The following is a 12,622-nucleotide window of genomic DNA, read 5'->3' as shown; positions in this document are numbered from 1 at the left end:
AGACTCACTACCATGAGAACAGTATGGGGGAAACCATCCCGTGGTTAATTTATCTCCCACCGGGTCCCTCCCACAACATGTGGGAATTATAGGAGCTACGATTCAAGGTGAGATTTGGGTGGGGACAGAGCCAGACCATATCAGCGTGCCTGGGTTGAAGTACAAAGATAGGCGAGATTTGTTGCGGGGAGCACTTCCAAGGAGAGAGCATCACGTGCTGGAGGCTCAGAGGTCCAGGCGATGCTCTGCTCCTTCACCTGGGTACTGCGTGCACTGGACTTATTTTAATATCCTTTAATTACACGTGTGTGCCTTTGTACTCTTTTGCGTAACATATTTTGCAATAAAACGAATCCATAAAGGAAATCTGTGGCCAACCAGATTTTAGCGCTGTTTCTGCAGGAACCAGCTTTTCCTGCCGAGGTGCCTGTGGGATGTCTCTATGACTCTGGAGGTCCAGTAGCTCCAGCAAATGGCTTGGGGGTTCTCATCATTTTTTATTATACCCTGTAAGGTTTTTCGACCTCACATTCAGGTCTTCTTATTTCGGGAAAGTTGACCTATTTTCTGCTTCCAAAGGCTTTTGTTCTTTTGCGTCCGTTCTGTTCTTCAGGAACCTCGATGGCTGGCAAGGGACATGTCTGTGTCTGCCTGCCTTATCTTTCCTCTTCTTTCTAACCATCACTGTCTTCGTGTATTTGCATTTTTTTCTGGCAGTTTTATTCCCCTGAATTTGTCTGCTCTGCAGTGCACTTCACAGGGCTCTATCCTGTGCTTTGTTTTTCGTATCTGCAAGCATTTTAAGACTTTTCAAATTCTTTTCTTAGTTGTCAACTTATCTCCCGTCATTTATTTGTGCTTTTGTTGAGATCTTTTATCAGTTGATGTTGTCTCTAGGATTTCAGAGCGTAAGTGTGGGGCTCCTGTTCCTCCTTCCCCGTTTGTCTCATGAACACCTCGGTGTCAGGTGTCACACTGGGCCCTCTGGGATGGTATTCCTTTCATCCCTGTGGAAGGGGTGGCAGGAAGGTGAGGCTGGAGCCCACCAGAAGCAACTGCACATTTTCGTTGGCTTAGAGAAAGCTGAGGTTTCCAATCCTCTGGGAGCTGTGCCAGATGATGACAAGAAATGGTCGTGTTCACCGTGCCCCTGCTTTAGTAAAGAGTATTTGGCAGGCTCAAGGTGCCATTCCAGGTTCCAGGTCCTCTTAGGAAAACATAACTAAGACCTGGTCTTTGCCTGCAGAGAGCCATCCTCAAGGTGTGCGCTGGCCGCGGAGCACAGCTGCAGTGAGGGGCAAGGCTGGGTGTGTGCCCGTCCTGCTGGGTCTTTGGTCTGGTGCCTGTGGGGTCTTTGCATGAGTCGAGGGAAAGGTGCAGATGAAGGGAGAGATGTTTGGACGGTTCCTGCGTTTAAAATGCATTTTGGTGCAGCAGCATCACCATCAACAGGCTATAGAGGGTGAACTGAGTGCTCAATATGGGATGGCAAGGCAGCCTGGAGCTCTGTAGGGTATCTTCATGTCCCCGTTCCCTACGTGAATGAGGGGGAAAGACATCATTGACTCAGTTTCTCAACTTTTTACATTTCTTAAGTAAAGAGAGCTACTAAAACCATGCCCAGAAGGCTCCTGGGAATTCTAAGAAAGCAAAAAGGAAACGGAGTTCCTTGCAGGTCTGAGTGGCTCATCTCGTAACAGCCTGTTGGAAGTCAAATACGTGAACCGTCTATTTTGAAGATTCCGCCTCTTGGTGGAGCTTCTTGGGACACCTTGCACTAAAGTTGGTATTAAACCCTCCTCCCCATCTCTCGAATTGAGAGCATCATTTTATTCCAGGGATGATACAGGTTTGTCACTGTGTTTCGGGTTTATGCCACATGATTTTTCTGATTCAGTAACAGCAATCAGGAATTCCACCCGGATTTCTCCATGGGGCAGCGTGGCCAGTTCTCAGCGAATCCCCTGTGACACATCTCTCCGTAAAGATGAACATGAGCATGTGGGGAAACTGAGACAGCCCGATGCTCGGAGAGCCCAGCCCACCACGATGTCATGTAGTCTCCTCAAGCCACCTTCATACTCTTCTTTTTACCTTCACGCGATTGTTTATTGCACTGGGGGGAACACTTGGCAGTTCCTTTGCCGGTTCATCAGTTCAGAGGGTTCCGTTTGAGTTTTGTTTAAATGTAGCTGCCCTTCCTCATTTGTCCTGAGATGCTCATCCTCAGATCCTTGGTGTTTTCCTCTCCAGGCACACGGAGGAGTACCTTCTGCCTCGGATGATACAGGACCTGACAAAGCAGGCAAGTCCCTGGGTGTGGAGCCCATTTTTCAGTCGGTTGTCGCTATTCTCAGCCAACAGTGGACTGGGTGGGGCGGGAACCCTTTGGGATCCAGGTAATGGAAGGCCCCACAGTGCGCACAGGTCTAAAACAGACAAAGGAGGCAGATTCTTATAGCCAGGGGGGCTGCGGGGCCAGGCAGCAGCCAGGGCGGCTCCTCCTGGCCTTGGAGCTGCCTTTCCTCCCTTTCCCTGCTCACACTGGCTTCCTCCTCTTTGTGTCCTCCCTGTGGCAGAAGTCAGCCTTCTCCACCCCCAGGGGCTATGTTCCTACATTTAAGTGTTTATCTAGACCGACAGCAAACTGCCCTGTTCTCAATTTTGAATTCTAAGGGAAGGCACCCTGGTGTCCCCTCTCAGCTGCTGCCCTGTGGCTGGGAGTGGGGGCCGGGTTCCGTCAACACAGGGCAGCAGCTGCTTCAGTGTGATCACAGAACAGGGTCACTTCAGAAGCCACTGGCCCCGATTGGCAACCCCATCGGTGACCCTGACATTCTGCCCCTTGGCTGCTCAGAGTGCAGACATCCCTTATTCCACACATAGGCTCCTAAAGGCTCCTCTTCTTGGCACCACCCAGTGTCCCATGTGCAGCCGCAGGGCACCCACCTCTTTGGAATGTGCGAGAGCCCAGAGCCAACTCCAGCTCTTGTGGCTGTAGGATGTGTGTGGCCCTGGGTAGTGTTTGTGGCCCAGACAGGACGTGACCAATGAATCTTACGCACTCTTCTCTTCCAACGGCAGGAAACTGCGCCCTTCGGAGATGCGGTGCTGGCGACGTGGGACACCTGCATTGGAAGTGAGATCTGTGAGGAGCTCTGGACACCCCACAGGTCAGCCCCATGCCCCTGTGCTGTCTGATTGCCCACCTCACATGCGCCAGCTGGGAGGACCTGGGACTGCAGACCTCCTGGGGCCATGACCGTCGGCCGGGAGCTGCCATGGGAAAGTGTGAGGGCCGCCTGGGAGGCTGGGTTGGAGGAGTCTGGTGGCCTCTTCTTCACCTGCCTCTGCCCGCAGCCCGCACATCGACATGGGCCTGGATGGAGTGGAGATCATCACCAATGCCTCGGGCAGTCACCACGTGCTGCGCAAAGGCAACACCAGGGTGGATCTCGTGACTATGGCCACCAGCAAGGTAGGGGTTGGGCCAGGGAGCGTGCACCACGGGGCAGACGCTGTTATCTCAAGCACTGCTATATCCTCAGTGCCCATTGCAGGGCTGGGCCCACACAAGATGGACGTTCTGGGCTTGTAATTACAGCCTGGACTCAACAAGTGTGCCCTGCCGCCCCCTGGGGCTTCACTGGCACAGCCCATCTCACCCGCGCAGCTACCCCAGGAAGCCGACCCTGTCACCCTCCCTGCCGTGACCAGGAACCGGGACATGCTCCTTGTTCGTTGGCATGATGGCAGGGCATAGGGAACGCCTATACGTTTGCTGCTTCTGCTCTTGGGCAGTGAGACGTGCAGCGGGCGGTGCTGGTTCGTTCTTCACGTTGCAGGTGTGGGTTTAGCTGAGCCGTGTTTGAATCTTGGCTTCGTCACACGGAGCTTCCTTTGGCTTGTCTGAACCTCATCATGCCTAAGAGAGATGACGGGGTCTGCCTTGTAGGGTTGTTATGAAGCAAAAACAAATGTTTTACGAAGAGCCTGGCGCCTAGCAAGGCTGGGCTCGCCGCAGCTTCGTGGGTCCATGCTTCCCTACATATGCGCGTTATCTCGGCGGTGGTGGGGCCACTCATGATGACCCTCGTGGGACTCGGTGGAAGTTCCTGTCCATGGGCAGGTGGCAGGCGAGGGCGGTGGACCACAGCTGACCACTCCACTGTGGGCTCTGCCTTTTCCAGAACGGTGGGATTTACTTGCTGGCCAACCAGAAGGGCTGTGACGGGGACCGCCTCTACTATGACGGCTGCGCCATGATCGCCATGAACGGAAGCGTCTTTGCTCAAGGATCCCAGTTTTCTCTGGATGACGTGGTAATGAACGGGCCTGGATGTGACTGGGGGAGGGTTCCCTGTGCAGTGGCCGAGCTCCTGGCCCTCCCCTGTAAGCCGGGTGCTTAGTGAGGGTCCCTGTGGAGAAGCCCCTGGGGGTCCCGCCTGCTCTGATGGCCTCTGATTTACCTGGTTGGTGAGGGGGGACCTCCCACCCTCGGGTCTGAGGACAGCTGAACCCCGACACACGGCACATGGTACTGGATGGTTGAGGTTGTGGGCAGCTTACGAGTCCTGCGTACCCACAGTGCGGGAGGAGGGCTCCATGCCCCGCAGGGCCAGGTGGGAGTGCACTCAGGAACCAAGGGGACGGCCCCCGCTGTGGGAGGCAGGCTCTGTGGTGACGAGAGGACGGGTGCCGCCTGGCCCCTGCGGGAGGGTGGCGTTGGTTTGTTTGAATTCCAAGGGCTGGCAGGGAACCAGAGCCGCTCCTTTGAAAGGAACAGACTCCATGGCCCCCGAGACAGGTCTAGGGATCCCGTGTTTGGTGAGGAGGCCTTATCCTCAGGAGAAGAGCCGTCAGGGGAGCTCATGGTGAGGCCGTTCAAGGCCCTGCCTTTCTTCCCCGGGTGTTGAGGCCACATATACTCATCTAAGGCCTTACGCCACGCTGTCCCTGAGTCCGGGGAAGCAGGAGTGGAGACCCCAGGACACTCTGGTCAGGGAGGCTTTGTTCTGTGGGGCTCTCTGAGCACACAGTGGCCAGCTGCGTGAGGGACAGCCCTGGGGGAGCTGTGAGTTACAGGTTGGAAGTGCGATTGCTATCCTGAAGTGACACAGATATGTGGGTGCTCAGAGGAAGGAGATGACAGAGAACAAAGCTAAGAACTCTGCCTGGCACAGTCCTCACCAGCAACAGAGCTGCTGCTTGGAATGCAGTTCAGGACCTTGTTGGAGCCCCAGATTCCTTTGGGAAGCTGATGAAAGCTCTGCACGTTATGCATCTAAAGATGTGCATTAGCGTGGGGCAAGGCTTCCCAGGTGATCCTTACCGCAATCGGCGTGAACTTCCTCCACAGAGAAGGGACCACAGGTGGAAAGTCCTGGGAGAGGTTTGGGCCACTCTTCCTTTCAGTTTTTTGTTTGTTTGTTTGTTTTTGAGATGGAGTCTCGCTCTGTCGCCCAGGCTGGAGTACAGTGGCACGATCTTGTCTCACTGCAACCTCCGCCCCCCGGGTTAAAGCAATTCTGCCTCAGCCTCCTGAGTAGCTGGGACTACAGGCGCCTGCCACCACGCCCAGCTAATTTTTTGTATTTTAGTAGAGACAGGGTTTCACCGTGTTGCCCAGGCTGGTCGCAAGCTCCTGAGCTCAGGCAATCCACCCACCTCAGCCTCCCAAAGTGCTGGGATTACAGGTGTGAGCCACTGCACCCGGCCTCCCTTTCGGTTTTTGAAGCAAATGAGAAAAAACAGGCTGTTATTGCCAAAAATGGAAATCAATCCCAAGTGCACAAATACAACAACAAATAACTTTTAGTTCTGCCCCAAGCCGGCGTAGCTGGGAGCATCCCCACTCTCGGGCTCAGACCCTGCGTGGGTCCCCAGCACTCCCTCCCGCACACTAGCGTCGCCGGACTCGCCTTTGGACCTGACGGCGTTCCGCTCTGCTCTTGTTGGGGACGGGCATTAAAGCGTCGGATTCAGCGAGGCCGGCGGTAGCACAGGAGACAAGTTCTGCAGCTGGCTTTACAGGAGCAGGGCGAGCCTGTGTCCTGGCATCACCGACTCTGAGAGGCTGTCTGAGCGGTTTCGTTGCTTTGCTGCCCCTGCGTTCCCATCCTCACGATTCTGTCTGGTGCTTTCTGCACAGCATAGGCGCGGTCAGCACGGAGGTGGTTACGAAACCAAACCAGTTTCAAAGTGGACCGAGTGAACTTCACCCTGAAAAAGAATTCCACAGTCTTTTCAGGGGTTTCTTGCACAGGGGGCAGGCAAGGGTGTGGCCGTCTCAACTCTAGGCCCTGCTTTCCACGTGACAGCGTCCCTGGAGGCCTCCTTGCTCTTCATCGTTAACCACGACAGAGCTGGAAGGGCTTTGAAGAGAAGGACTAAGCTCTTGCTGATGGGAAGTGTGGTCCTCTCCCCATTCCCCATGTCACAGCCACAAGCACGTTGGCGGTCGTGTTCATTGGCAGGTGTGTTGGGAATCACCTGCCCCAGGACCCCTGCAGGTTCCTGGCCCCACATCAAGCCCCCGAACCGGAGTCTTCGGGGGTCTGCATTTTTAGTGAGCACCAGGCAGTTGTTCCATGCCCTAGAATCCAGGAGCTGTTGTCTCTAGAATTCCTGATGTTGCCCGAGATCTCCGTCCTAGGCTGCAGCCACATGTCTGCTGCATTGAGAGTGGCAGTGCTGTCCTCAGGCTCAGGACACCGCCCTCTGCCAGGTCCTCCGTGGTGCACCTGAAATCATCAACAGAAGTCTTGTGACGTGTGGAATCATTTGAGAGTCTCCCCTTCTGCCTCTCGCTCGAGCAACAGACCTGCCGATCCCCCTCGTCGGGCCCGTGTTTCTTAGGGTCTTCCTAATCCCCTGGGCTTTCCGCTTGTTGTGTGCCTGGAGTCAGGCTGCAATATGGAAGGCGGTTAACCTAGCCTTGGGGAGAGTGGGATGGAGCCACCTTCTCATGGAACAATCCTCCCCCCCCCATCTCCATTGTTTTATGGCTTCACACTTACCACGGCTTTCTGCATGGAAGCTTGGTGGCCACAGTGCCATCACTTGGGAAAGCAGCCAGAGAACCACAGGATGCGTGAATCGGTCTACTTGCCTTCATGGGCATCTCCAGCCAGGTCTGGCCCCCGGTTACAGCGGTAGGAGCGAGGGGCGCGCAAGGTGGCCACGGCCATCCTGTGAACCGCCGCAGTGGTACAGGTGCTGTTCCCGCTGTCCCATGCTTGTGTTTAGCAAGGCAACACTCAGGAACACAATTTGATAAAGATATTTTTTCATGAAGGAATAACCCCTGAGTTAAAACCTCATTTCTGCATACACTGCAATTGGCAGAACCCCTACCATAGCCAGGTTCAAAGGCAAGGCAGTGACACCCCCTGTGACACAGGCAGCACATCCGGGCCAGGACCCTGGTGTGGATGCCGGGCCTGTGGCTCTGCCTCTGCCCTCCCCCAGCTCCACCTTTCTCTGTGTTTGGCCTCATTCTCAGGTTGTCCTCCAGCTCTGCCCTCCTCTGTGTTGGGCTCAGTCTCAGGTTGCCTCTCCTCTTGGGCACAGGATGTTTGCAGCAGCTCCAGCCATCCCATCTTCACACAGCCACATGCAGAGGCAGCAAAGGGGCCCTGGCTCCCTGTGTGTCTTTTTGATGAGAGGGGCATTCCCAGAAGTCCCCTGCAGAGGCTTACTGACAGGGGACTGTCTTACTGACGGGGGGCTGTCTTACTGACGGGGGGCTGTCTTACTGATGGGGGGGTGTCTTACTGACAGGGGTGTCTTACTGACTGGGGGGTGTCCTACTGACGGGGGGTGTCTTATAGGGTGGTGTCTTGTGCTGTGATTAGTGGGTCACTGGCAAGTGTCTGAATGCAGTGGAGGTTCTGGTGGCAACAGTGAGGGGGAAGGGCTGTGGGTTGGCCTCAATGTCATCTGTCCCATCCCTGAGGCCCCCATCCAGGGGTCTCAGCCCCTGCTTTAGAAGGTGTGACATACCTTTGACAGCGGCCAAATTACACATGGGAGTGGAACAAACGGGAAATCACGGGTTCTCTTTGAAATTTCCTTCCCCAGGAAGTCCTGACGGCCACGCTGGATCTGGAGGACGTCCGGAGCTATAGGGCGGAGATTTCATCTCGAAACCTGGCAGTGAGTGCTCCAGTAGACAACTGTGTGGGATGCTCATCAAAGATGTGGAAAGTGGCCCCATTCGTGTAGGCCTGGTGGCGGCCATGAGGGTGCAGTGCCTGAAAAGTCCGACAGGGAAGTTCTAGACTTCCCAAGTGTGGAAAGGGCTGGTGCTGTAGACGGAACCTGCTTCCATCTCTTCCCCATCGTCCTCTGCTTGAGCCAGGCCCTGAGCTGGGGTGAGCTGGGGACAGGCAGGCAGAGAGGCCGACGAGACGGTCAGTGTGCTAGGGGCTGCCACACAAGGAAGACCCAAGCAGCCTTGGAGGCCAGGAAGGCCTCAAGGTGGGGGGTGGCAAGCGCAGTAGGAACAGGCACACAGTGTGCAGCCAAGGCTGGTCCCCACCTTGGCAGTCGGAGGCAAGGTCCAAGGCACAAGCGAGCCTGTGTCTGAGACCCTGGGATGCAAGTAACGCCCCTCCTGCAGCCCAAGGTCCTGCTGCTGGTAGCCTGGAGCTCTGCGTTTCTGCAGGATGTCATCACAAATAGGATATCCAACTGTGTAGCTGTCGTGAGACAGTGATTTTTGCAGAAAGAAGTGTGATGCTCATAACAGAGCAGACTCTTCTGCTGTTGATTGATTGACACAAGGTCTCATTCTGTCTCCCAGGCTTGAGTGCAGTGGTACCATCACAGCTCACCGCAGGCTGGACCTCTGGGGCTCAAGTGATCCTCCCACCTCAGCCTCCCAAGCAGCAGAGACAACAGACACATGCCACCATGCCCAACTAATTTTTAATTTTTTTCTTTTCTTTTGTAGAGACAGGGTCTCACTATGTTGCCCAGGATGGTCTTGAACTCCTGGGCTCAAGCAATCCTCTCGCCTTGGCCTCCCAAAGTGTTGGAATTACGGGTGTGAACTACCGCGCCCAGCCTTTTTTTTATAGCAGTTTTATTAAGTTGTATTTACCATACCACCCAGTGTATCCATTTAAGCACCTGATTCAGTGCTTTTTCAGGTTCTCATGGAGTTATGTAGCCACAATCTTCGCGCATTTTCATTACCCCAAAAGAAACTCCACCCCGTTCCCCTCCTCTGCCCCTGACAACCACAAGTCTACTCTCTGTCTTCATGAATTTTCCTCTTCTCGACGTTTCATTGGGATGAAATCACATAGCATATGGCTTCCCACACTTTACTGGGCTGTTTTCAAGGTTTATCTATGTGTCGGGTGCAGCCACCCCTCGGTATCCACAGGGGTTGGATCGGGAGCCTCAGCCTCCACTGATCCCCTGCAGGGATGCCTGTGTCCCACAGTGCAGAGCTCACTGATACGGACAGTCGGCCCTCTGTATCCACGGGCTTCAGATCCCGCGATTACTGTATCTTCTCTCTGCGGTTGAATCTGCGGGTGTAGAACCCACAGATACAGGGAGTGACTGTAGTTCATCCCTTTGTATGGTCAGAGCGTGTTCCATAGCGGAGATGGACACGTTGTGTTTATTCACTCATCCACTGATGGGCATCAGGAACGTTTCCACTGTCTATCATGAATAATCCTGCTACAAACATACATGTACTTTTGTTGGAGGGAACACGTGTTTTCATTTCTCTTGGGTGTGGAATTCCAGGAGTGGAATTGTCTGGGTCTTATGGTAACTCTGTTAGCCATTTTTTGTGTTTTGTTGTTGTTGTTGTTGTTGTTGTTTGAGATGGAGTTTCACCCTTGTCGCCCAGGCTGGAGTACAATGGTGCCATCCCGGCTCACCACAACCTGTGCCTCGTAGGTTCAAGCGATTCTCCTGCTTCAGCCTCCCAAGTAGCTGGGATTACAGGTGCCCACCACCATGCCTGGCTAATTTTTGTATTTTTAGTAGAGATGGGGTTTCATCATATTGGTCTGTCTGGTCTCGAACTCCTGGCCTCAGGTGATCCACCTGCCTCACCCTCCCAAAGTGCTGGGATTACAGGTGTGAGCCACCACCCCTGGCTCTGTTGAGCCTTTTGGCAAGGCTCCTTTTGAGGAGCTGCCAGAGTGTTTGCCACACGGCTGCACCATGGTGGGTTCCAGGCAGCCGGGTATGAGAACCCGGTTTCTCGCCCCTCACCAACACTTGTTGCCATTGGTTGTTTTGCTCCTCTCCATCCTCATGGCAGTGAGGGTGGCCTCGCTGTGGTTTTGACATGGCTGATGGAGTCCTGCTTGTCTGTCAGTCCTGGGGACCCAGAGGGTTTCCATGAAGCTGGGAGTCATCCTGTCTGAATCTCCATTGCCAGGCCAGCAGGGCAAGCCCCTACCCCCGAGTGAAGGTGGACTTTGCCCTCTCGTGCCATGAGGACCTCCTGGCACCCGTCTCTGAGCCCATCGAGTGGAAATACCACAGTCCTGAGGAGGAGATAAGGTGTGTGACCCCGACCCCTGGGAGGGACCTGCCGTCCGCATGGCCACACCTCTGGGGTGGGAACTCCTGGAGGTCACGCAGTGGGTTTTCAGAACCTGCCTGGGTGGAGACTTGGCAGGAGGCAGTTGTGCCTTCCCTGGGTTGAGGGCATGGATGCTGGAGCCAGACCTCCTGGGTGTGACCCCCAGTCCTACTCCTTCCCCGTGCTGTGACCTTGGGCCCCAAGGCGCTGTCCTTTCTGTGGCTCAGTGTCCCCATTTTAAAATGAGGATGATGATAATACCCAGGTCCCGGGGCTGTCTTTGGAATCACATGCGTCCCTTCTCACAAGGTGCCTGAAGTAGAGACAGGCATCCTGAGAGCCCAACGTTGACTCTGGCACTGCAGCCTCCTGGGGCCTGCTTGGGTGGGTTGTCGGGTGCTGTGGGCTGGGGCGTCCGCCTCCGGGCTCCATGTTCTGATTGCCCTGCAGCCTTGGACCTGCCTGCTGGCTCTGGGATTTTTTAAGACGAAGCCAACAGGTAAGACTTCCAGTTTCTAGTGAGCCCACTTTGCTTGTTCTACTGGTTGGTCTGGTTTTATTCTGGGGCAGGGTAGGGATTTTTTCTTTTTTTTTTTTTTAATGCAAACGACAAAAAGCATTTCATCGCTCTGCCTCCATGGTGAGCTTAGTCTGCACTAGCCAGAGGCAAGGTGGGCACAGTGGCTGGTGGGTCAGCTCCACCTTTGGAGGCTCGGCAGAACCCAGCCTGTCGGCATGCAGGGTCACGCTCACCATCTTGCCAGCATTGTAACCCCGCGTATCTGCAGTTCATCAGTGGAATCAGCCTCAGACACGCCCCACAGCGAAGCATCTCTTTTCCCTCTGAAAAATCCATTAATCCTGCCACGTGTGGGCATTTGTCCTGACCCCACGGAAAGTGCCGACACCCACGTGCATTTCTGTGGACGCCTCCTTGAGGTCTGTGGGTGGAGCTTGGCTGGTCCGTGGGCATGCCGCTTCTCCGAGGCTCTGCTCACACTGTGTTTGGTTGGTCCGTTCCAGGCGGGGTTTTTGCTGCCCCTGAGTGGCGGGGTGGACAGTGCAGCCACCGCCTGCCTCGTCTACTCCATGTGCTGCCAGGTCTGCAAGTCTGTGAGGAGCGGAAGTAGGTGACATCTATTGGCTTGAGGGAGGCTCCAGGGTCCAGCCCTTGGGCTACCTGGAGTTGGGGACCTTGGAGGGGGCAGAGGAAACACCCATGCCATGGACATCGGGGTGAAGGGGGCTTTGCGGCCACGCACAAATGTCACAGCATCACATCCCGGTCCTGCAGCCAAGGCAGCAGGGCCATCAGCAGCTTCCTGGAGCTTTGGGCCCACGTGGCTGAGTCTCCAGAGCTGCACCCGCCCGCTCTGTGCATGGTGTGGCCTGGTGGAGAGAACACAGGCGTTGGAGGTTCACATCCTCCCCCGTGTGATGTGGTATCAGACATCACCTTAGCATATGCAGCAGAACAGGGGTGACGATGCCCGTCGGATGGGGCTGTGGGCCATAGCGTGGGCTGGCGCTACACAGGCACCTGGGGGTGTAGACCATGGTGGAGCCACACAGTCACCTGGGGGTGTAGACTGGGGTGAAGCTTCACAGGCACCTGGGGGTGTAGACCGGGGTGGAGTTGCACGGGCACCTGGGAGCTGTAGACCGGGGTGGAGTTGCACGGGCACCTGGGAGCTGTAGACGGGTGGAGTTGCACGGGCACCTGGGAGCTGTAGACCTGGGGTGGAACTATGTAGACACCCCACACACTCAGGTGACTTCTACCCATTCTGTCCTGGTGGTTTGCAGATCAGGAAGTGCTGGCTGATGTCCGCACCATCGTGAACCAGATCAGCTACACCCCTCAGGATCCCCGAGACCTCTGTGGACGCATACTGACCACCTGTTACATGGCCAGCAAGAACTCCTCCCAGGAGACGTGCACCCGGGCCAGAGAGCTGGCCCAGCAGATTGGAAGGTGGAGTTGGCCCCTGGTGCTGGGCATGGCAGGCGGCTGACAGAGCTCAGAGCCGCTGGAAGCTCTGCCTGTGAGCGCATTGGTGA

At 55.4% G+C, this 12,622-nt stretch overlaps 1 protein-coding gene across 2 annotated transcripts in view; it reads left to right on the top strand.

Moving 5' to 3' along the window:
* The window catches only part of NADSYN1 (NAD synthetase 1), a 45,099-nt gene that overhangs the window by 14,803 nt on the left and 17,674 nt on the right, over positions 1 to 12,622 (top strand). For both annotated transcript variants that reach the window (XM_010382092.2, XM_030917859.1), the window contains 9 exons: positions 2,254 to 2,305; positions 3,085 to 3,173; positions 3,361 to 3,478; positions 4,191 to 4,322; positions 8,083 to 8,157; positions 10,415 to 10,539; positions 11,012 to 11,060; positions 11,585 to 11,687; positions 12,368 to 12,536. In XM_010382092.2, the coding sequence (XP_010380394.2) occupies positions 2,254 to 2,305; positions 3,085 to 3,173; positions 3,361 to 3,478; positions 4,191 to 4,322; positions 8,083 to 8,157; positions 10,415 to 10,539; positions 11,012 to 11,060; positions 11,585 to 11,687; positions 12,368 to 12,536 (912 nt within the window). The remainder of the gene's footprint in view (positions 1 to 2,253; positions 2,306 to 3,084; positions 3,174 to 3,360; positions 3,479 to 4,190; positions 4,323 to 8,082; positions 8,158 to 10,414; positions 10,540 to 11,011; positions 11,061 to 11,584; positions 11,688 to 12,367; positions 12,537 to 12,622) is intronic.

This window comes from Rhinopithecus roxellana, chromosome 15, assembly GCF_007565055.1.
Source record: "Rhinopithecus roxellana isolate Shanxi Qingling chromosome 15, ASM756505v1, whole genome shotgun sequence".
Lineage (NCBI taxonomy): Eukaryota > Metazoa > Chordata > Mammalia > Primates > Cercopithecidae > Rhinopithecus > Rhinopithecus roxellana.
This window is presented reverse-complemented; position numbering and strand designations above follow the sequence as displayed.